The following is a 24,975-nucleotide window of genomic DNA, read 5'->3' on the forward strand; positions in this document are numbered from 1 at the left end:
AAGAAATGTTGAGCTAACTATGCTCAAATCACTCAAGTAAATGGTTTCTACTGCCCTCTCTCCTCTCTGTTATGTCTCTCTCTGTAGCTTCATTAGGTGTTAGCATGAGTATGTTATAGTATGAAATAGTCTCTAACATAATGAACCATAAATCTTTTCACTGAAGTATGCCTAATGTGTAATATGGGAAGAATCACAGTTACTCACAGTCTAAGATATTGCCGTATTAAAAAAATCATTTACTTGTAGTCCGGTTTTGCTTTGGGCCACCGGCTCCCAAATAACAACACAAAGATTTATTATTATGAAAGCTTTTGGCTAAGGCTTGTTTTCAACTAGCTCTTATAACTTAAATTAGCCAATATTTTTAATTATTTTTCTACCCCATGTTTTTTACCTCTTTCCTATTCTCTGTGTTCAACTCTGATGTGGGAGGTCCTTCTGATTATGTGTTGCTTTTATTGGTTAATGAATAAAGAAGATGCTTTGGCTTGTGATAGGGCAGAGTAGAGCTAGGTGGGAAAACTAAACTGAATGCTAGGAGAAAGAAGGTGGAGTCAGACAGACACCAAGTAGCCGCCAGAGGAGAAAGGTTCCCAGCTGCCAGCTGGAACCTTGCCTGTAACCACAGCCATGTGGCAATACACAGATTAATAGAAATGGGTTAACCAAAGATATAAGAGGTAGCTAGCCAGTAAGACGCTAGAGTTAATAGGCCAAGCAGTGATTTATTTAATACAGTATCTGTGTGTTTATTTTGGGAGTCTGGGTGGCCAGGAAGCAAACGAACAGCCTCCCCCAACACTCACTCCTTTCGTGTCTCCCTGGCATCTCCTGTGCACCTGGATTCCTTCCTATTTCCTCTCTCTCTACTCGGAAGTTCCACCTATACCTCCTGCGTAGCTATTGGCTGTCCAGCATTTTATGTGAAGTAAAAAATAACAAAGCTGAGGTGTAGCTCAATGGTAGAAATCCTGCCTAGGATGTACACAAGGCCCTGGGTTCAATCCCCAGAAGGAAAAAAGAAAAATAGAAAATAATTATGTATCATTCAAGACAGTATAAAATATAAGCATTATATATGATCAGTGGTTCCATAAAAGTAGGAGAAAAAGAGTTTTAAGGGTAGAGAAAGATAGCCCGAGAGTGGTTGGCAGGTGACTTTTTTTAAACACAGTTTCTGTCACAAGATGTGCTTGTCAACTGTTTTAAAGTCGGCACTTCCAAGGCCATTGGAACCAGCCAAAGACGGGCTCCGCAAACAAAGATGAAAAAGCAATGTCACACGTCTAAGCTCAAAAACATCAGAGGCCAAAAGCCCATAGCGGAGGCAGTGGGCAGCAGTTAAACCAACAGCCCATTAGATGTGGAGAGAGTGGCGGTACATTGACAGTCTGATGACCAGCTAATTGTTGGTGACCTTGCTAGTGTTCCCGGGTTGCAGTGAGGTGTATCATTAACCCTGACATGCTTGATAAATCACACAATTAAATTTATCTTTTCTGTCAATGATAGCATTGTTTAAGTTAATAAGTAGTAAAGATCAGACTGTCAAGATCTGATGGACGGCTGACCGAACGCCGGCTGGCTGCTGTGGTTGTATAGGGAACAGGTGTTTATTTTCCCCCCTCTTCAGTGCAGAGTATAGTGTTTCTGGTAACTTGTATTCCAGTCAGGTTGGGCACCTTCTCTAACTTGGTTTGCTGCTCTCAGACTCTGGTGTTGCTGCCTGCACAGCCATGCTCATTAGTTTCTCTGCCTTCCTGTCTGGCCTCAGAATCCTCCTCGTAGCCCAGTGTCCAGCAGTTGAACTGTCGAGCTGAGTTAACACTGGAACTAAGAGCCATTTGCCATCCCTGTCTGATTGACGGATTCAGCTGGCCAGTGGGTCCCTTTTGCTGTAATGACAGCGTTTCACCCTTTTCCTTGATTAGAGTCTTTATGATTGATGCTCCTTTAATGCATTCAAGTCTGAATTCTGATTCTAGAAGTTTATCCAAATGATGCAATGTTTTATGATTCTGAAATCAAAAAGGGTAAAAACGTATCACCGCATAGACCTGTGGTTCTCAACCTTCCTAATGCTGCGATCCTTTAATGCAGTTACTCCTGTTGTGATGACCCCCAAACATAAACTTATTTTCGTTGCTACTTTATGATTGTAATTTTGCTACTGTTATGAATCATAATGTAAATATCTGTTTTCTGATTTTCTTAGGTAACCCATGTGAAAGGGTCATTGGACCTCCAAAGGGGTCGGGATACACAGATTGAGAACCACTGGCATAGATCCTTAGCTAGTGAGCCTCTCAGTGACCAAGTCAGAACTGGACAGGTGTCCTGATGCCACAGCACTCTAGATCCTGTGACTTAGTGATCTCTAAGTCCTGCTGGAGACTAAAGTTAGCTTCCCACCAGTTCAGGTCATCAGCACCTATGGGAGGGCTGGGCTGAGCATATTCTGAGGAGAAACAGTATCAGTCTTTCAGAATAATTTCTTTGTGAGGCAGAAGTTGAGAAAGTCGTGTGTATGTGTGTGTGTGTGTGTTACTTCCCCCTTTGGATAACATCTTAGTTAGGGTTTTTTATTGTTGTGAAGAGACACCATGACCATGGCAACTCTTACAAAGAAAACATTTAATTGAGGTGGTGGCTTAAAGTTCCAGAGGTTCAGTCCATTATCATCATGAAAGGAAACATGGTGGCATGCAGGTAGATGTGGTGCTGGCTACATCTTGACCAGAAGGCAGCAAGCAGGACGTTGACTAACTGTCACACTGAGTGAAACTTGAGAAGAGACCTCAAAGCTTTTCCCCACACTGACACATTTCCTCCAGCAAGACCACAGCTACTCCAACGAGGCCACATCTCCTAATAGTGCCACTCCCTTTGGGGGCCATTTTCTTTCAAACCACCACAGATATTAAGAAGGTGAGCAGAGAGCCACAGTAACAGACTGCAGTAGTTGGATGGTAAAGAGTTCTAGGCACAGAGCTTTTCTTCTCAGGTCTCAGTTCCACTTAGGTCTATGAGAGGGTTTCTAGAAATAAGTTGATGGCATTTAGCTTGTCATTATCTTGTCAGCAATGGATGTCAAGACTTGGAAATGTTACAGATTCTAAGGGTGATGCTAACCTATTGGCATGGGGTCAAAGGCTCTGAAACAAAGTCTGCTTGGATCCACCCTGTGACTTGAACAGGGTCTTACCCCACCTCCACAAATCTATTGGGTCATCTACACAATGTTGGACACCAGGACATTATGTTATTGTGACCCCCCCCCCCTTTTTTTTTTTTACTGCTTATGTACCACTGGGTCCTGGTTTGATCTAAACCAGGGCCACACACACAAGGCACTATTTCAAGAAGTAGCTTTCTCATCTCATCATGTGTCTAACCCAGCAAGTGCTTTTGTGTACAGAAATATTTTAATGTTGCTAAATGCTGTAAGTCCTGGTTATATCTTAGACACCGGAGTCCATGCGGAATGACACCAAGAACTGCTTGAACCTTTGCATTTCTGTTTGCGGGAAAAGTGAATGATTGTCATACCTATCTGCCCCATCCCTCAAAAGTTCCCCATCTTCTTCAGAGTGTAAGATCTAGGCTCTGCATGACCATCCTTTCCTGACCCAGATGGGCTTTCACCATGGTGTTTTCCTCCTACCTTCCCTCCCTTACTCCCAGCAGGGGTATTTGCCACTTCTAAGAAGTTCATCCCAGGCATTCTTTCTCTTGGGGTCTTTACACTTACTGTTGTCTCTGGTTGGAATTCTTCCCCCTTAGATATTAACCCCTTTGAGTCTCTTCTCATCTCCGCTCTCCCTTTATCGGTGAAGTCACTCTGTATGAACTACCACCCCACACAGATTCTCTTATTATGCCATTGGACATATTCCTTGTTTATTTGTTTATTGTCTTCTGTAAACAAGACCATTGGTTTTGTCTGTATTGCCGTAGCCCCAGATCTTAGTACTAGGATCAAGGGATAGACTCAATAAATGTGGGGTCAAAACAAGAAAGGCTTCATTTAATTCACAAAATTAAATGAGGTTTTCACCTCCTCAGCAGATCACCACTGAACACATTATTCTCTTCCATGCATTGCTCTAGGTATTAATGGGAGCATGAAGGATTTTTTTTGGGGGGGTTGAGACAGGGTTTCTCTGTAGCTTTGGAGCCTCTCTTGGAACAAGCGCTTGTAGACCAGGCTGGCCTCGAACTCATAAAGATTTGCCTGCTTTTGCCTCCCGAGTGCTGGGATTTAAGGCATGCGCCTCCACTGCCCGGTGAGCATGAAGGGTTTTAAGATGTAGTTCTGGTCCTTAATAAATGTGCAACCTATATTTGGAAAGGCAACTTACCAAGGTGATAAAAAAGGACATACAAAAATAACTGTACATACATGGAGGTAGATTATAGATACGACAGACATTCAAATAAGCCAGGGGTCAACAGAGGAAGGCGTTTCTTGGAAGGGCAGACAGAAGTTTGCTCTAAAAAAGTGAAATTTGAGCAGATCTTTAAAAGGATGACAGATTATGATTGTCTGAGAACCGGGTGTAACAACAGGGCAAGGATACAGGCCAGGTGTCGGTAAAGATCTGCAGAGGGATCTTGGTGCAGCGTGTGTGGGTTCCAATAGCCAAAAACGGAAACTGAGCTTGTGGATGGATTTGTAGGCACAAGAACAAGAGTGAGGGGTGGTGGCCCTAGACTGGGGGCACTGGGGAATGTGATGGTATGAGGGTTAGAGTTCATGCAGAGGTAGCTCTGGGCGAGGCACCGGATTTGCACAGGAGAACCAGCAGTGCAGAGGCCGGCTAATAGAGCAGGCTATGGGGACAGGTCAGGCTGAGGCCTGGAGGATGAGCGGTAAGGGAGAGAGGCTGATTGTGGTTGTCTGAATGTAATTGGCCCTGTAATCTTACAGGGAGTGGCACCATGTGGCTTTGTTGGAGTGGGTGTGGCCTTGTTTGAGGAAGTGTATCACTGTGGGTGTAGGCTTTGAGGTTTCCTGCGCTAAGGATACCGCCCAGTGTTTCAGCTGACTTCCTGTTGCCTGCAAGACGCTCCTCCTCCAGCGCCATGTCTGCCTGCGTACTGCCATACTCACTGCCAAACCTCTGAAACTGTCACCGAGCCCCCTCAATTAAACGCTTTCCTTATAGGAGTTGAGTTGTGTGGTCGCGGTGTCTCTTCACAGCAGTAGAAACCCTAACTAAGATGCTGACCTTGTGAGTGAACTTTACTATGCCAAGGCCCGTGAGAGAGTGTGGGACCTAGGTGGGCCTCTTGCATCTTTTTATTTTCCCTACACAAACATTTAGTCTCCTGGTTAGTTTTTTTGGCATTTAGCATCTTTAAGAAGACCAGAAGAATGAAAACTAGTCTTTAAAGTTTTTTTTTTTTTTTTTCTCAACCTCTAGTTTAAAATACTCTTTCAGAGGGGCAGAGATTCAGGTCTAGGGATTCGCTTTCCATTATTGATTGATTGCATGGGCACACATGTGCCATGGTGGCTGTGACGGTCAGAGGACAACTTACAGGAGTTGGTTTTCTCTCCCACATGGCTTCTGGGGATTGAACTCAGGTTGCCAGGTTTGGTGTCAAGCACCTTTGCCCAATAACTGGTCCCAGCTGGGTGTTGAATGTAGGGCCTCTTATACTCCAGGCAAGCACTCGCCTACGGAGATGAATTCCCGGCCCAGATCTAGGGACTTGAATAAGCATTTAAAACAGTAACTTTATAAAAATACTGTTCTATGTAAAATCACTGACTATAACTCATTCCAGCCACCAGTTTCAAAGAGACAGAGGCAGAGAGCAGGGCTCTGTCCTGGGAGCTCCTTTGGCTGTCTTCAGCAGTGTTCACAGCCTGTTCTGCTTAGACAGTCCTCCACTGGTGAAGTATAATGGAGTTAGTTTGGCTGGCCTCTGAGGCCTTGTGGGTCAGCGGGTAATTGTTCACTTCTGTGATCATTCTTCCTATCTGCCTGGAGATATGGCTCCTCCCTTCTCCCCAGTCCCCAAAGCCAAGTCCTAGAAGCAGAACAGCTTGACTCTGTAACGAGTTAATTTTTCTCTTGTTCTGCAATCAAATGCCTGACAAGAAGAAGCAGCTTAAAGGAGGCAGGGTTTGCTTTGGCTCACAGCTTAAAGGGATATAGTTTGCCATGTCAGGGAAGCCATGGAGCCAGACACAAGAGGTGGCTGGTCATACTGAGTGTGAAGCCAAGAAATAGAGAGCAGATGCGAAGTGGGGTGAGGCTATAAAACCTCCAGGCCTACTTCTGGGGACACACTTCCCTCCAGCAAGGCAATATCTCCTACACATTCACAATCTTCTAAAACAGTGCTACCCACTGGAGACCAAGTGCATGAACTCATGAGCCTGTGGGGGACATTTTACATCCAAACCACAATAGTCTTTGAGTTACTTAACTTCTCGTCCCAAGCCTTCTGGGTATTCTGGTGAGAGGTATGGTTTTAATTTTTCAATCACAGTAGACAGATCTGGTTATGGCTTGGAACATCATTCCCTCTGGCTTTAAGTTTCTACTTGTAATTCACAGATGTTGAATTTTGGGGGAAGAAAACAATAGCACATCACTGTATAGAAAGAAAGAAGCTTGCTCAATATTTTCTGCTCAGAAGTGGACTAAGGCAGTGGCAGAAGGCAGAGTGAGAAGTGCCTTCACAGACACTGCCCATTAAAGTAGGGTGGGACTGTCGGGGATGCAGTCACAGGGGGCTGGTGGAGTCTGTGAAAAGCTTTTTCTTGCCACTCCAGTTCCGCAGCAAGTAGCTGCCTAGACTGTCAATATGTCTGTGCTGAACCCTAGCTGGGCCAGCTTAGACTGAAATTCATTACCATTTGCTTGGGTGAGACTCCAAAGGAAGGCTAGTCCCCAAGGGGGGATTCTAATAACACAGAAGCACAAGGTCGATGACCTCACACAGAGTTGTCCTTGCCTGTCACTCCTGAGTAACTCCTCACAGGGCAAATTGTTCTCTCACCATCCTCTGTTAGAAAATAGCCACATGGGTTCTGGGGATAGAACTCAGGGTGCCAGGTTTGGTGGCAAGCACCTTTACCCAATAACTGATCTGGACTCTATTTTGGTTACTTCATTTAAAATTTTACAAACAATTAAGAAGACATAGAAATGAAATGGTAGGCTCTATAGAGACTTCCTTCTTCCCAAACCAAGTACCACAGACTCAGTAATGTTCATGGAAACATAAGTGTGGCTAGTTTTATATATTTGAGAAAACTTACAATGAAATAAAAGCTAATTGCTAGGCTGTGTATGTGGCCAAGTGGCAGAGTGCTTGCCCAGCATTTGCAAGATCTTGGGTTTGATCTTTAACATTAGAACAAAACACTAAAAGTATATTTTTACCGGGTGGTGGTAATTCCAGCACCTGGAAGACAGAAACAGGCTGAGCTCTGGGAGTTCGAGGCCAGCCTGGTCTACAGAGAAAGTGCCAGGACAGTAAGAGCAGCTACACAGAGAAACTATTTAAAAATAAAAAACCAAAAACCCAAAAGCAAAAAAGCTTATCTTTAGCAAAGATTTTAAATCCTATTTTTATTTGTATCAAGTATGAAAGCTTTTAAGAATAAAATCTCTATGCCTTTATATTTTTATTTTTTTATTTTTTTTATTTTTTTATTTTTTTTTTTTTTTTGGTTTTTCGAGACAGGGTTTCCCTGTAGTTTCTAGAGCCTGTCCTGGAGCTAGCTCTTGTAGACCAGGCTGGCCTCGAACTCAGAGATCCGCCTGCCTCTGCCTCCCGAGTGCTGGGATTAAAGGCGTGCGCCACCACCGCCCGGCCGCCTTTATATTTTTAAAATATACAGACAAGGGACTGGAGAGGTAGCTCAGTGGTTAAGAGCATCCGGTACTCTTGCAGAGGACCCAAATTTGATTTTCAACACCCACATGGTAGCACACAACTATCTGTAACTCCAGTTCTGGGGAATCTGATGTCCTCTTCTGACCTCCTCAGACACCAGGCATGTACATGGTGCATTGACATACATGCAGACAAAACATCCATACATGTAAGCTTTTTAAAAGACAAAACAATTCAGACAAAGGCAAAGATGATTTCAGTCTCATTGCTGAGTATATTTGTCAGACTTTCTAAATTTAAGAATTAATTCCAGAAAGTGACACATATGTATGACATGAATTTTCTGTGAAAATTCCAGGGGTCTGCACCCTGACACCGCTCCCCTCCCAGTGCTGGGGATTATACCCTCCAAGTTTTAATTGCACCACCCAAGACCTGGAACCCTCATCTTATATTTCTGTACAAAATAGTATTAGAGATATCTTTGTGCTCTGTACCTTTTTAAAAATAGTTCTATTTTCAAAGCAGAAAAGCAGACAAAACTGCGCCTGTCACTGTGATAATGAAATTACAGGTTTATCGGAGCTAACAAATGCACACGCTCCCATGGCAGTGAAGGCCGATTACTATTGTGGCTCCAGAGAGGAATGGGAATAAACCTGTCATCCTAAAGATTTAATAAATGTTGTAGGATCTGTAATCTACAAAGATTTATAAATCACGCTCACTTTTACTAAGCATTTGGTGATTTCCAAAGGCTCAAGAGTCTCGTTCACAGAGTCAATTCACCAATTCTCCTTTTCTCTTCTTAATGATTAATACACACATATATCCAGGTTTGAAAAACAGCCTGTGTTAACTCTCTCAAATAACTAAGAATTTGTTTTCTCAAACTTCCTTTAGAAAAAAAAAGGCCATTCAGCCGGGCTGGGTTTATGCGTGAAAAATTTCATCCCAGAAGGATAATATTTTTGGAAAGGAGCAAACAGGAGCATTGAATGGAAGTGTGTGTGTGACTGGAAATGGAAGGGACAAGGCTGTGATTGACAGGTCTCTTCTAAGGACCACTGCTTCCTCTACATTAGCGGTGACATGAAAAATACATCTGAGATGGCAGGAACCATGATCCTGGAGCCAGCAAAGAGAATTCAAACATGTGTGAATGAGGAGGTTCATTGACTCTTAGAGAATTTATTCAGGAACAGACGGAAGACTTTTGAAGAGCACTGCTTTAGAACGTCACCAATCCGTGCGACAAGGAAAATTCGCTTTTGTAAAAAATGGGAGAACACTATTCTGTAATGGGACTCCACATCTGGTTGACATTTCAAGAAAGCTGCCAGAGTACAAGCTAATTTCAAGACAACAAACCTAGGAATATATTTTTAAAAGATTGCAGAAAAGAAGATCTTTTTTTTTTTTTGGATGAGCAAGTCTTAATACCACATGTGAGGGAACCATCAATATTTATTACGTTAAACATTTGCCAAACAATAGGAGAACATCTGGGGAAACTACAGAGAACACCACCTCTGGAGAGTTGATTCCGTGCTTTCATGTACCGGGCTGGACTCCACACTGAAGCCAAATTTGGTTCTTTTTGGAACCGATAAGCCAAGTTCAGTGACTCTGCAGTGCTTAAGTGGACGAAAGTTAAGTGTACAGATGTGTTCGTGTGTTGTGCAAACTGGGATCCAGAAAACTAAAAAGAGAAACATAAAGCAACAAAGCCCAGCAAATCTCTGTTTGTTCGCGATGCTGGAAGGTTGTTGATATGAATGAGACAGGATTATTAGAGGTTTTCAAGAGACAGAATTCCTGACTGGGAGGAGCCAATAGGTTCCGAGTTTCAGAGCTAGGCCTGAGGATTTTGTTTTTCTCTGTTAAAGGAGTAATTTTAGCCCCTTAGGGCACAGTCACCCTACTGCTTGAGAGTCAAGACTGCGGTTTTTAGAGAACATCCCCCCAAGCTATTTAGCAGATCAAGAGGCATATAATTAAGTCACTAGACTGGAGTGCAGATCCAGCATTCACGGTGACCACCTGTGTCCCTGTCCCTTGTCCACTGCCCTCACACTGGGGGCTCAGTTGATGAGTATCTTGCTCTAATGATTCACCCCAGGACTGTGAAGTCTAGAATGCACCAGAACCGTGGTGCAGAAATGCCATTCATTCAGTAAGATGAAATCTTTCCAACTCAGCTCCCATGCAGGACTGCGGTGGACCTCTCCAGCAAGCTGTGCAGAGTAATGGTTGGCAATGACTCGTCTGCTGAAGGTCTGTGTGGATGCTATTGATTCTTTGGGTCATCACAGGTATTAAATTACTTTAGTGGATCTTATGCAATTTGGCCTACTTTTGTGTACAGTTAAGTTTTCCCCTAAGTATGAAACAACAACAGGCAAAAACAAGAATCAAACGAACAAAAGCCAGCCCAGCCGAGAGTTGCTGGTCGAAGGCTATAGGAAGGTTACAGTAAGATATAGGACTGGAGACCTGACTGTCCCTTCCTGCTTCTGTAACACAGTTTCTCAGGAAGGGAAATGCTCCCTGCTGAGGTCAGCACCTTGCTACCACCCTCCTGAAGCCAGGAGGGCATGTCTTTCACACTCTGCAAGGACAAGCAGTTCCTACCAACACTTGAAAGGCTGGTTCCACAGTGGTCAAAGAAAGGTAAGTCTCTCTGTTTGTTTGGTGGAGAAGGTGTGGGGCGGCAGCTTCCTTTGAGAAAGAAGAGCCGCTTGCATATTAATAAACAGGACTCCATCTGTGACCCTTCCGAGACTGCCATCTTTGACCTTTTTTCTCCGTTACCCAGGACGTGGAAAAAAAAAAAATTAGACCAGGGAGACGTGCGCAGCTGACACTCACAACGCTTTTTAATTTTCAGATACTTTCAGTTGCTTTGCTTCTGCCATTGTGAGCTTGATATTATCAAGAGTCTGGGTTCTATAAATGAGGAAACAGACACAGAATGAACTGTGCAAAACTTCTCAGGGACCCCAGAAATGATTTGTGGTATCATGGGCTGGTCTACACATTTCCTCCTGACAAACTTGAACCTTCATCATTTGCAACAGAGTGGAATTCTGAAAACCTGTTTTCCACCCAAAGGTCCTCAGTTTCCCAAATCATTTTTTGCGGGATTTACAAAGCGGAAGCAGGAGCGGTGGCCTCGGGGAAGGTGGGATGGGGCAATTCTCTAATATGTGCTCGGGAAATCGAGTTAGTTTCCTGTGGAAGGCTGATGGGGGGAGCTTTAGGCAGAAGCAGCTGGAACAAAATTCACCTTGGGGTTCCAGGGTCGCCACAGCTGCTAGCTCCTGCTGAGAAGCGTGCTGCAGAGGGATAGCCTCAGATTGAGATCTTGTTCTGTTTCCCTTCCCATAGTGCTCTAAACAGGATAACCTTCTGGAACCGGCAGCCTGTAGCAAGTCAGACTCTGGATCTGACAAAATGTGGGCCCACAATGATTGTGACTCTTTCCAGAGTGGAGTGATCCTCCCGCTTCTTGCAAGTAGTGGGGGACAAGGCGGCTTGAAGAAGTAATCGGGACGGCCAAGGAAGCGAACAGCCCGCATGATGACTATTCCTTCACTGAGAGCCGGCCACCCGCCAGGCTTGCCTGGCAAAGCTAGTGGGAGGGAGGGAGGATGTAATCCAGAAACCACTAGTGTCTCCCAAGCTCTGGACCCCGAGGCGGGTGGCCGCCCACAGCGCCCCCGCGCGGCTTTCTTGTGCAGTGCGCAGGCATTGGTTTTATAGATGCTGGACTTCTGAGTCACTGGTCCGCAGGGATCTCAGGCGTTTAGGGGACTGCTAGACACTGAAGGGGGATCAAAGCATTCTTGTGGAGCCCGAAGCTCACAAGGCTGCCTTTTTGTTAGCCGGCTTTCACCCCGTCAATAAATTTTCTACGAAAGAAAGGGCAGGGGTGGAGGGCTCAGGGGCTCTAGGTGAACAAGAGAAAGGGCTGGAGTTTTCCTGCACCTGCGTTCCCGCCACGTTAAATCAGCGTGAAGCAAGTGACATCTCCTAGCTCGCCCCTTCCCAATGGCTCACCTCCCGTGGAACGCCTTCCTATTCTCTGGCGGTTAGCTCGTTCGTTCGTTCAAAGAGAAGATTTCCCTGGCTCTTAAAGTTTATACGCCTTGTCGTAAAGGCATGCTCCAGCTGGTGTGGATTCCCCCCCCCCCCCCCCCCCCCCGTCTCTCGATTCCTACGATCTCATAGGAGTGACCGCTCAGGCAAGTCTCTTCTTCTTCTCTTTTTTCTCCCTCCATCACACCTAGAAGTATTCTGAACTTAGGAAAAGACTTCAGCGATGATCTAGTTCCGTTTCAACCCCTTAACTATGTAGAAGCCTCACGGGTAATGGTGAAGAAAATGACCCAAGGTTGGGGCTGCTTTACTTGCCAGTAGAGAAATGGATCCATAGAGAGCTAGTTTCCAATTGTACCTCTCCTCCCAATCTCTTTTCCTCCTTCCCTCTCTCTCTCCTCCTTCCTTTAGTATCCCCCCACTTTTACCACTTACTATATTGATAGAAAGAATCTCTTTCAGGCCCCCTTAAGACCTGTGTTTTTGTCATTTGGATTGGAGGTGCAGAATCACACTCCAGTCACTGAGGTCCTGGACAGACACACAGCCAAGGAGAGTTGGGATTCCCTCTTTCCTCAAACTTTCTTCCACCCTCACCCCCATCTTGTTCGAGTCCCCCTCCAATCTGCTTTGGAGACTGAAGGAGTTGACCAGCAATGAAGGAGACTTCCTTCTCAGCAAGAACACATTTAGAGAGCCTTCCTGGACCTACAGTAAGGAAAACATTTTAGTTCTCGTTGGAACCCAAACCCAGACCCCAGAGTGAACCTCACACAGGGCTAAAGAGGTCTGAAGAATCGGCCTGCTGATTTTTGGCTTAAAACCAAGCCAGGACAGACATAATCTAGAAGTCACAGGGTCACAGGTAGGTTGTGGCTTGTGTGGCCACTGGAATGAATCCATCCCATCTGGTCTAAACTCTAGGCAATGAGTTCTTTGTGAGACTGGGCTCACCCTTCCCTTAGTGGATAGATTTGGTTTTCAGGGGTTTTTGATTGAACAGGGTTAGTAGCAGAACTAAGGGGAAGGAGAAAGTGAGCAGTCAGTCAAAATCAGTGCCAAACTGTTTCTATTCTCCACCCCCTCTTATCATCCTGAGCAAGCAGGCCATCTTTGTTCAATTTCCATGCCATTTTTTTTTTTTCATGTTTGGTAGACTAACTAGAAACCATTCAATCGGATTCCTTCAGTCTACACTCAAGGACCTTCAGGGGCAGGATTGTGGTTCATATATAAAGAAGACAGTTCATTCTCTGGGTAGCTCCTGCAGGACCAACACTCTGCTCCCCTGCCTCTCCTGACTCCCTTCTGCTTTGCTGGTTAGAGTGTTGACATGAGAGGGGAGTGTGGGCAGTATCTAACACTTGAACTGTCACACTCTAACACAGGCATAGGGGATGAAAGTTCCCAAAGGCAAGGCCATCCCTCCTCCCCACGAGGGTATGTGTACAAGGAAGCATTTGGCACATACAGTCTCCTGACTGCCTTCCATAGCAAGGCCACCACCTCTGGGGTGGAATCTAGGTCCCAGTGCCTCCTGGGGGAATATTTGGCATAGGTATTGGGAGGACAAGAGGACTCTCAATCATTGTGACTTGGAGTTCTGGCTGGGGTTGGGGTAGGCAGGGTGGCAGAGATGCCTGCAAGATTGCTTCACCGTGCATAGGATTCCATATCCTACCTCAAAGGGCATGTTCTGGGGTGGAATCTAGGTCCCAGTGCCTCCTGGGGGAATATTTGGCATAGGTATCGGGAGGACAAGAGGACTCTCAATCATTGTGACTTGGAGTTCTGGCTGGGGTTGGGGTAGGCAGGGTGGCAGAGATGCCTGCAAGATTGCTTCACCGTGCATAGGATTCCATATCCTTCCTCAAAGGGCATGTTCTGCAAAACACAGGGAGCATTGAGGAGGACCAGAAATAGCCAAGGCCTCTTTAGATCTGCATTGCCTCTATATTGCTATGCATCCTGTCCCCCCAACCCACATCTCAATGATCTCCTTTGAGTTTCAATTCCCCTTAAATGCAAGAGCAGGGAGAAATCTGTTGCCCCCTTTCTCTTTTCATTGTCTCCTAGCACTGAACTTAGCACGGAAGGAGCAAGAAGAAATGAGGGCTCCCGCCCTTTGCTTTTTAGCAAAGCAGGGGGAGGGGCGTGCTAACTGTCTTGGTGGAGAACAGTTATCTCCTCAAATCTCTCCTCGCTCACCTCCCCCCCCCCCACTGAGTGTGACAGGTCGTATATCTGATTTCGCAAAGTAAATTAGGAAATCATATCTCTGTGGTCCCATCTGGGATTATTTATTTTACCATGTCCATAGCCGGTTAAAGTTGTCGAACTGTACGTATGATACTGTTGCTATCCACAAGTTTGAGGTCATCTCTAAAGAAATCAGAGCCACAGTTAGCCACAGCAAAGCCCTTATACCAAGGTGCCCAGAAATGCCCAACAGCCAATCACCACATGGATCTTTTCACTGGGCAGTTCAAGCTGCTGCTATTGGTAGCGGCCTCCCAGGTCCATTTTATGAGTCCTTAGGCTTGGTTGCCCTAGAGTCCCCGTGGCTCCTTGAGCAAGTGGAGGTCTCAGGGCAGAGACCAATTGGCTTTGGATGGTAAAGACAGGAGTAGCTTAACTGCCTGACTCAGGGGCCATTCTAGTGGAGTGTGTTCAAGGGATTGTACAATGAGCAGGGCCAATCTGATATAGGCGTGCCTTCTTTGAAAATGATTTATTTATGTTTGGACAGGTGTTTGGAGAAAGCACCAAGTCACTCTTACCAAGGAAAGACCTCCCCCTCCCTCCCTTCATCTCAGTTCTGTTTCCCTTTGACTCTCTGAGGGTAAGCTTCTCAGCTGGTAGGCTCAAAAAGTGCTGGAGCAGGAAGGGGTGGAGGTGTGTGTGTGTGTGTGTATGTGTGTGTGTGTGTTGATTAGTCACAAGCAAGCAAGGACACGTTCCACCTTCACCCATAAGGGGAAGGCCACCAACTCCACAGCTTGCAACAGCAGCGCAAAAAGTCCTGGAAAGAACAGTGCTTTGTGACTTGGTGTTGGTTTCCAAGTCCCCTTTAGGGACTTGTTTCTTCACCTAACAAGTCCTGAGTCAAGGAAGGTTTTTTTAAGAGGGTGAAGGGAAGCCAGTTTCTCGCTAGATGCAAGGCTGTCTTCAAAGAGGAGAAAGAGGTCTGTCCGGAGGTCAGACTCTTTCTTTGATCACCCTATCCTTGTACGTTGAAGTTTTTATATGCCAGGCCAGGAAAGGTCACTTTTTAAAAGATGTAGAAAAATAATTGTCCAAGGTCACTAGTCTGTGGAAGAACCAACTGGAGCCCAGGCTCCCTCACCCCCATTTCTCCTGAATACTTAGTTTACTGAACAGTTTGTGTAACTATGGCATCCTTTGGCAGTCCAATAAAACGCATGACCATTCACCCCCAGAAGGAGTGCACGCATTTTTACTTTTAGTACGGGAGTGTCTTGGATTTCCTGAAGTTTGTCCTTGGATAAATCCCCACCAGTGGTTCCCTGGAGGACTTTAGGACCAGAGGATGGAGTGTAATTCAACAGGACCTTGACTGCAGCTGCACAGATGGTGGTATAAGGAAGGAAGACACACAGGGAAAAGGGCAATGTGTGTGTGTGTGGGTGTGTGTGTGTGTGTGTTAATTAGAAGACAGCCATGAAGCTATTGTCCTGTGTTTTCCCTATCCATGGGGTTCTGGAGTGCTGAAGAAGACCCACTGGGTGTATCTACCCTGCAACCTAGGGATCCAGCTGAGCCAAGAAGCCCTTCAGCATCCTTCCCTGGTCTGGCCCAGCAAGCCCACAACAGGCAGGCTGGTCTCTGCTCTGGGACATTCCCAAGGACTGGTCTTCTGGGTTTGCTCTTCTGCCTTAGGGCCCACACCCCCATGTCCCATTTCCAAGTTTTGGTCTTAATCTGACTGGTTCATGTACACAAATATTATTTGTCTCTCTCTCAAGTGCTCTTAAAGTTTGAACTAGTAAGAGGGCTGCTGGATTCCCTAGCCTGTTTACTTTCAGTTTAGGAAGCAGCCACCCACACCTCCTCTCCCTCTTCCTTCCTGGCTCCCCTCTCTGCCATCTAGTAGCAAGCAAGCCTATTTTCTGAACTTCGTTAATATTTAAAAGTACCGGGGAAGGGCTAATATATCCTATCTTCTTTCTTCTTAGGGGCCCGCCATACAAGCAATAAATAAAGAACCAAGCCTTCTGTCTACATGATCTGGCAGGGTAGTGGTGGTGGAATTTCAATCGGAGGGCAGATACACAGAAATACCGTTTGCAAAGGTAGAAATGTATCGTGTGTGTGTGTGTGTGTGACTGTGCTGGAGAAAACTCAGCATTATCTGAAGAAACAACAAGGAAAGAAAGACCAGTGCCTAATCCTGTCCTGGAGAATCTATTCCTAACTCCAAGCATTAACATCAGAAGTGATGCGAAGGAGCTATGAAAACAAAAACAAAAACAAAAACAAAAACAAAAACAAAGGAACAGCAGCAACAACAAAACAACCAAGAAGCCATGGCAAACCCTCTGCCAGCATTTGCTGCTGAGAATGGAGGACTCCCTACTTCCTGTGACATCTGTGGGGAGGCTATACAGGTCCAAGGTTCTTGACCCACACCTTTGCTTTTCCAAAGGACAATGGGTCTCTCCAGGACTCACAGGAGAAAACAGAGGTTAAACAAGTCAAGAACGCAAAGGCTCCCCACCCAGGTGAACCTTATCTTTGGTTAGACAAGGAAGAACACAGATGGCGAAGAAACTCATCTGTGTTACTAGGAGGTGCTAAACGGAGAGGCAGCAAGAGTTGGTTCCTGTTTACCTCAGTGAAATTGTCCTAGGGAGTCTTGCGACTTAAGAGTGAGTCGCCTCTCAAGACCCTCAAGAAACATTGAAAAATCTACGGGAACATACAGAAAGCCATCTCCATTTACTTAGCTGGACATCGCCTTGGCTCTGGGCATGAATGCGGCTCCAGTGCCTGACCTAGGAGGAATTCAGCCGCCCCTAAGGGCGTGAGGATACCTGTGTTTCCGGCAGGCAGATGGTCTTTGTTTCCACTTCGTGGGGAGCTTGATTGACTCTCAACTTTCTGACAGGTTCGGATAGAGGAAAATTACAATCAGCTCCGAAATCGGCTCCCTTCAACAAATATCCACCACTGGTCTACCGCAAGTCCAGGAGAACGACACGAAGTATTTTTTTTTTTTCTCAAAGCCGGTCCTCCTGCAGAGGGCTATATTTAAAGGTGAGATTTCAAAAGCATCAACGAGATTTTACATTTAGCTTAAGATAATACGGAATGCAGTTTAAAGGACTTCCTTGCGATTCGTGGGGGAGGGAGGAATTTAACTTTGTCTCAAACATTTATGGGACGGGTATTTTGAGAGAGAGGGAAAAAAAGTCCATTTTCTTTACAAACACTATTCACACACGCTAAAAAGCAGTTTAAAAAATTTTGTATACATGCATGCTTAGATTGAATATTTTTGTATCTAAATTTGCTATTGGAGTGAATGATTTCCATTTTCTTCAGTATGAGCTGTGCTATCCAGTGACAGAAGGAAAATGTAAGTGACCTGTAGTTGAGGCGGCCACCTGCCCCGCTCTGTGAAGGAACTATTTTGCACCTCAGTGCTATCCACAAAATACAGATATTTGTAAGACAGTAAGGCGCTATCCTGCAAGATAAGCATGGACTTCTTCGTGTGGAGAGAAAGATCCCATAAAGAGCGGCCCCTTAAATAGCAGAGACGATGAGACCATCGATAGAAATCAACGCTAACCTTTCTGACCTCTACCTCTTAGTTACCTTCTCGAGAAAAATACGGTGCATAAGAGTGAGACTCAGCTTGTTCCCTAGTTCCCGAGATAAATGGAGACGTCTCTGCTGCGATCGCTGGTCACCCTTTCAGGTTCAGCTTCCGGATCAGGGACCCGGCTGCAGCGAAGGCTGGCGTGTGGACTCCGGCTCAGTAAAGCTAGGAGGGAAGCGTCCTCTGTGCAGAGGAGGAGGGCGCTCAGCCTGAGTGCTTCGGCCAATCGGCGTGCACACCGCCTGACGATCGACCAATCAGAGGATGCAGAGCTCGGGGGTGGGGGTGGGTGGGTGGATAATACTAGCAAGGGGCGCGGAGGCCGGGACTGCAGTGAGTGACGCCGCTGCCCAGAAAGCAAGCTGAGGGCGCCGGCGGCGGCAGAGTCCTGGGTCCGAGCCCCACCTTTCCTGCCCATTTTGGGCCAGAAGTGGAAAGCGAAGTCAAGCGACCCGGGCTACAGAGGACCGAACAGAACTTTGCAGACTTTGGGATGTACGGGGTGAGGTTGCTGAGGACTTGACTCACCTCCTGCCTCCGTCCCTTCCCCACTACCCTGTGGGCTCCGGCCTCCTGCTGTCAGATCCCTTTCAGTTTTCGTCCGCTGCTTGCAGCTCCAGAGAGATCCTAAAACTGGATATCTTTTTACTGGGTTGCTAGCCTGGGCCTCTGAGTCTTGGTGAGTGTTATGATGTCGCCGATCGGGAGTCAGGGAGGGCATGAGGGCTTGAATCATCATTACTGATCCGTTCTGCTTCTGGTTGTCTTGTCTTAACGATGAAAAACAAATTGCATCAACCCTGTGTGGCCCAAGCACTGCTGATGCCAGACTAGCTTCTGCAGCTTTATGGCCAGTGTCCGCCACTCCCTGTGGGTGTGTGGGCCGTCTAATAATAGCACAGCGTTGGTGGAGGGGAAGGGTAGGGATGCGAAGACCACTCCAGAGTCTTTGCGGTGGCATAGGTCAGTCAGTGAGGGACATTTGGGAAACGTGATTTTAAGGTCCCTTGTAATGAAAGGAAAGATAATTGTTCCATCGACAGTTTTATATGCATCATGGCCATGTTAGCCGACTGTGGAAAAGCTTGACAAGTGGCTTAAACCGGAGAGTGTGTAAGGTCAGTGGGTCTGGAGAGGCCAGACAGGGTTGCGGCTAAAGGTCAGGTGCACAGACCACTTAGAATTAGTAAACTAAAACCTTCGTTGAGTTGTGAATCTCTGGGTCCATGTGGCTTGTATTGTAGGGACCAGAAAGAAACTGGGTAACTTCTGGTCTTGCAAAAGAAGTTCTGGGCCAAGACTCAGAAAGGGTCCTGATTGCGACAGGCGGGTCTTCGGGCCTCTTTCTGTTTCCCTAGAGTGCCGGCAACCGACCCGAACGAGAGCCTAGCGCCATGACAGAAGGACAGGCAGTCCTGGGAGCCGGGGACTGGGAGATCGACGTGGAGAGCCTAGAGCTGGAGGAGGATGGCAGTGGGACTCCGCAGCGGACCACGTCTCAGGGACCCAGTCCGTCAACAGCAGACGGGGACATCGAGGAGGACGAGGAAGAAGACGAGGAGGACGAAGATGCAGAGGACGAGGGTGACGGCGAAGAACCGGGCGCGTCCCCGGAGGTGCCGGACCGGCCAGAGCAGCCGGGAGGACCGGCACCCAGGCCACCGCCAGCGGCTCAGGAGCTGCCAGCCGCCGCTGCAGCCCCTGAGCGCGGTGCCACCGCGGGTGGCGGCGCGGAGCCTCGCAAACTGAGCCGCACGCCCAAATGCGCGCGCTGCCGCAACCACGGCGTGGTGTCCTGTCTCAAGGGCCACAAGCGCTTCTGTCGCTGGCGGGACTGCCAGTGCGCCAACTGCCTGCTAGTGGTGGAGCGCCAGCGTGTCATGGCCGCCCAGGTGGCGCTCCGGAGGCAGCAGGCCACCGAGGTGGGTACCCTTAGGCCCCGGGTGCGTCTCGAGGGTGCGTGTCGAGCCAGGATGGGGAGCCCCTTAGCAGCAGGAGAGCTGTAGATACTCTGCTCTCGCTAATCTGCGGACTCGGGAAAGAAAGCGGTGGACTAAGCAGAGCGTGCTAGAAAAGTCTCCTACTAAAAAAAAAAAAAAAAAAACAAAAAAACCAAAAACAAAAACAAAAAAACAAAGTGTGGCATTAAAAATAATTAGGTCCATTTGGGACACCACGGAAAAGTCATTAAAATATTTTAGGGTTAGTTTTGCAGGTGGTCGGCGAGGGACGAGGGTGGTTGACAATGCCACGGTGTGTACAGTCACTGTGTTAATAACGCCCACCGAGAGTAAAGCAGCACTCGCTGCTGTCACTGTGCGGTGTCCCCTTAACACTTAGGCAGAACTTGATGCCGGTTTTCCAGAGGAGACAAAAATTCGGGCTGAGTAGAGCCTCTCAGCCCAAAGCTGTCCGGGACCTCAGGTGGCCCTGGTCCTGGGCTCAATCTCTTTCCTGGTTGGCGGTAGATGCTGCCCAGTCTTGCTAGGCTTCTCTGCAGTTCACTCAGTTGGAAGCAGCCTGGCAGCGAGCAGAGGGTTCCCAGGCTGGTGTCCCTTAAGAGTTTCTTCCGTCTTTACGTACGGCCCTCATCCTGAGAACAAGGCAGACACTGAAGACTCCCTCAGTCTCTGGCACCCCGTCGTCTCCACTCCACCTAGGGGAGAAACCATCCTGTCCTCAGACTCTGGTTCAGGGCACCTTCAGTTTAGTGGTTGCGCCCTGGGGAGGCAATCGTCCCCCAACCCAGTTCTCGCAGGCCAGATTCCTAAAGTTCCCTTGACAGTGGATCTCAACTCCCTCTAGCTGTTTCCTTAAGTGCCTTTTGGAGCAGTATCTAAAGAATCAGGAGCGGCTGAGCTGAGATTAAGGAGCGCTTCCATTAATTTTCTTTCAAATAATTTTTATAAGAGACGGCAAAACAAATATGTTTTAGGTTGGGGAGACTTCTAGAGGCTTGTGGATGCCCCTCCCCTACTCTCACGATTTTTTTCTTTTTCGTGTGTGTGTGTGTGTGTGTGTGTGTGTGTGTTTACAGGACAAGAAGGGGCTTTCCGGGAAACAGAATAATTTCGAGCGGAAAGCAGTGTACCAGAGGCAAGTCAGGGCGCCAAGTTTGCTGGCCAAAAGCATTTTAGAAGGTAAAATAATGTCAAGTTGTTCTGTGGCTTTTTAAATCCAGCTGAGGGGTGCCTATCATTTAGACGCATGGCGTTTGTATTAACCCAGGAAGGAGCTAATCCTCATTCGAAATTTTGCCTCGCGGAAGGGAATTCATATCTAGAAAATGCTTGGCGCTTTACTCGCGGAGGGTTTTACCACCAGGATAAGGTCCTCTCACTAGTTAATGTGCTCCGCTGCAGAGCCTGTGAAATTTGTCCCAGTGTGAGGGATGCACAAAAATGCACCGTCAAGTGATCCTGGAAGCTACCTTTGGGAAGGAAAACAATTAAAACTCACCCCTCCCCCCAGTTATGGAAGGAGCTTAATGGGCAGAGTAAGCGGAGCAAGACGATTACAGCTGGGACCAAGAGTCACCTCTAGCCTCAGGTTTCACTCTTCAGCGTTCTGTTTTCCTCCTTGGAAATCTAGATGCAAGCTGCTCCCCTCCACACTTCCTTCTTACTGCTTTTGTCCCTCAAGGCTGTAGAGTGGGAAAAGACTGGAATCAAACAGGCAAACTGGAGGCTCGCTGAGTAGGTCTACCCTCGCCTTCATTTTCTACAAACCCTGGAGACCGGTTAATTCTTCCAAAAGTAGTCATTTTCTAAAGCATTTGGATTTAGACATGGTGTTTATTTAGTGACTGGCTAAGCAATGTATTGCCATCGCCGGTTCCCTTAACGTTCTTTACACTTCCTTTGCCTTTATCTAAGGTGAAGTTCCATTTGCTTTAATCACTGCCATTTCCTATAGCTCATCTTAAATAGAAGGGCTTCCTTCCTGGAAATGGACAGTTGAGTCTTCTTTTCTTCTGAGTTTAGCTGATCCTGAGTGGTTTTAAAGGTTGTCTGTGTCTCAGTCTGTGTTGTGTACGTCTGACCTTTGAAAGAGTTTTGAATTTGGTTGCAAAGTAGGTAAACATTTATAACCCTAGGGACCATACTGATAAATCGAAAATTTTGCCAAAGCAAGTTGAGGCATTTTGAGGACTCAATGGAAAAAAGTAAACTTCAGTAAATAACTTTCTGGCAGACACTTAACCTAGAAGTGGAAGCAATACCTTTCAATTTTTATTTTATTTGCAAATGAGTGTAATAGGTTTGTCACTGTGTAAATACAAACGGCACACAGGATCCTTCAGAAAAATTTGCTAGTCTTGCTAAGTGTTTGGGAGTGGTGCAATACTCCAAGCATTCTATTTGTGTTCTGTTAGTTTTTGCTTTTGGTTTTGTCTCTATTTCTGAACTGTGCACAACTTCATCTGCATCTTAACGACTGCTCTTTCAGCCCTTTTGGTATTTGGCCAACATGAATGAACTTGGGGGAAAACACTTGAGATCTGTAGATGGAGATACTCCCCCCCCCATTGTTTTGTCTCGCTTTGTTTGTTCAAGAGGTCAAAGGGAAGCCTGATGAATTATTAGGTGTGCTGTGTGTTTGGACTAGTTAACAGCTATTTCCAGCTTTTCTATGCTTCTCTATGTCCTCAAGTCTTCTCTTCTTTTTTTTCTCCTTACTAATCTTCTTTAACTTTCTTTTTCTTTTTTTCCTAGTTCTCCTTGGATTATTCTACAGCTGTAACACTGTGTACATAATGAGACATCTTTAGAAAATAAAAGTGACATCAGCTGTAGGTATAGATATCTTTTATAATAATAAAAAAAGAAAAAAGATGATATGGGTAATAAAACACTAATGAAAATAAGGTGGACAGCTTTGTCTCTCCATGTCTAGGGATCTGGGAAGAATATTAAAATCTCAGTCATAAAATGATACACTTGCTGAAGCAAGCAAGCAGACATACCTATCCCAACCAAACCAACGACAGCCAGAAGCTAGCATATGGGCACCTTTCCCGATAGGGAAACTATATTAAACCAAACATGTACTTTTGCTTCTATATTAAAATATCAGTGATTTGGAATTATAACTGATTATCCTGTGGTTTATGATGTTACGTTTGCCTTCTGGATTTCCAGATTTTCCTTGTCAGGATGTTAATCTGTTTTCTTTACCAATACTTGCTTATTTTAGGCTATCGCCCAATAACTGCGGAGACTTACCTGGGAGGGACCCTTCCTCTACCGCCACCTGTTAGTGACAGGATGAGGAAGAGAAGAGCCTTTGCGGACAAAGAGTTGGAGAACATCATGCTGGAGAGAGAATATAAGGAGAGGGAGATGTTGGAAACTTCTCAAGCTGCGGCCTTGTTCCTGCCCAACCGTATGGTGCCGGGACCTGAATACAGTTCCTACAAAAGTGCCTACAGCCCCACTGCAGGGGAGCCACCCAGCAAGGACTTTTGTAACTTTTTACCAACCTGCCTCGATCTCACCATGCAGTATTCAGGATCGGGGAACATGGAACTGATTTCTTCTAATGTTAGTGTGGCCACAACTTACAGACAATATCCCCTGTCCTCACGATTTTTAGTTTGGCCCAAATGCGGTCCCATTAGCGACACCCTTCTTTACCAGCAATACCTTTTAAATGCTACCACTTCTGTTCAAGCCTTGAAGTCTGGGGCCAACTGGGATTTGAAAGGAACCCGAATTCAGGATGGCCTTAGTGCAGAGCATGACATGATGCCACCGAAACCAGAAGGCTCCCTGGTGTTGCCTCATCTCCCGGAGGTCCCAACCTCAAGAACTGACCTTCAGGCTCACCAGGTTGTCCCTGAGAGGTCTGCCTTCTCCCCACCCAGGCGAAATTTCTCTCCCATTGATATGGATTGCCTGGCAGCTCAAGGGCACGTCTTAACGAAGATCAGCAAGGAAAACACCAGGCACCCTCTGCCACTTAAACATAATCCATTCCACTCAGTATTCCAGCAGACGTTCAACGACAAATCAGGCCTTGAGCTGAAAACACCATTTGTCAAAGAAGTCTTTGATGAGATCCCAAAGAAACACAGAGAGTGTTTGGTCAAGGAGAACCAGAAGTACACTTTTACAATAGACAGATGCGCAAAGGACCTCTTTGTAGCCAAACAAGTTGGAACGAAACTCTCAGCAAATGAGCCGCTGTCATTTTCTGTTGAATCTATTCTTAAGAGGCCTTCATCTGCAGTCACTCATGTCTCCCAGTGAAAGGCTGCTTAAATGGAAAGCTGCATTTTCTACAGTCTTAGAGGGTTCTTTGCAGATACCCTCTCTGTTTTTAGAGTTAAGATGTTTGTATAAAGAAATTTCTAATGTAAATGATGATTCCTAAGATCCTACATATTTCCTCTGCATGTACCTTTTCTTATCACCTCAGTATATTTAAAGATGGAAATTGCTTACTATGTAAATTGTAAGGTTCTATGCTTTACACAGCACTCCAAAAAGCAATAAAAATAACATTGTCCTCAAAAGACCTAGAGTTTGTTGAAGCAAACAGCTGTCTTTTGTCTAGATTGGAAAGCTTGTGTCTTAGAAATGCATTCCTTATTTTTCTATAAGTCTATGTGCTTTCAAGCACTCTTAATGGTCCTTGTGAGCCACAGAAAATACCTATAAGCCTATAATGCTTTCGTTTAAAATTTCGTTTAAAATTTGCAGGTAGTGTGAGGCATATGCAGGGTCCACACATGCTGGGTGAATGCTCTTCTTTCTCTAAACTACATTCCCGGAGCTTCTTGAAGAAAATATATACATACATACATATATGTTAAATTGAGTTAGATAGATATATATGTATAAGTATCTATCTAACTCAGTTTAACTTTTTAAGATGGAGGCAAAGGGAGCTTGGGAATAGAGTTAAGGTTCTTTGCATGTTGATGGAACTTAGTTTCCTGTGGTTTGACAAAGTTGAAATAATTCAAAGGGAAATCAGGTGCAACAAGATATGGATTTGATTGTGTGTTTGGAGATGGACAGACGTGAATTCTCTGGGCCTGTTTCTCCCTTAGGCAAGCCTTTGTATGTCAAGCACTCCTTTCTAGGAAAGGAACAGACCTTTGGACATTTGTAGTTGTTTTTAACACACCATGTCTTTAGTTTTCTGGTGACCACAGATCA

General features: G+C 46.0%; 1 protein-coding gene across 1 annotated transcript; it reads left to right on the plus strand.

The window, feature by feature from the left end:
- Positions 1–19,203: 19,203 nt before the first annotated feature.
- On the plus strand, positions 19,204–24,060 carry Dmrt2 (doublesex and mab-3 related transcription factor 2). The gene is made up of 3 exons (XM_038317630.1): positions 19,204–19,731; positions 20,847–20,949; positions 23,006–24,060. Exons 1-3 carry the CDS (start codon positions 19,204–19,206, stop codon positions 24,058–24,060), a joined length of 1,686 nt encoding a protein of 561 aa, XP_038173558.1.
- Positions 24,061–24,975: the final 915 nt, after the last annotated feature.

The sequence above is a fragment of the Arvicola amphibius genome, chromosome 1 (assembly GCF_903992535.2).
Source record: "Arvicola amphibius chromosome 1, mArvAmp1.2, whole genome shotgun sequence".
NCBI lineage: Eukaryota > Metazoa > Chordata > Mammalia > Rodentia > Cricetidae > Arvicola > Arvicola amphibius.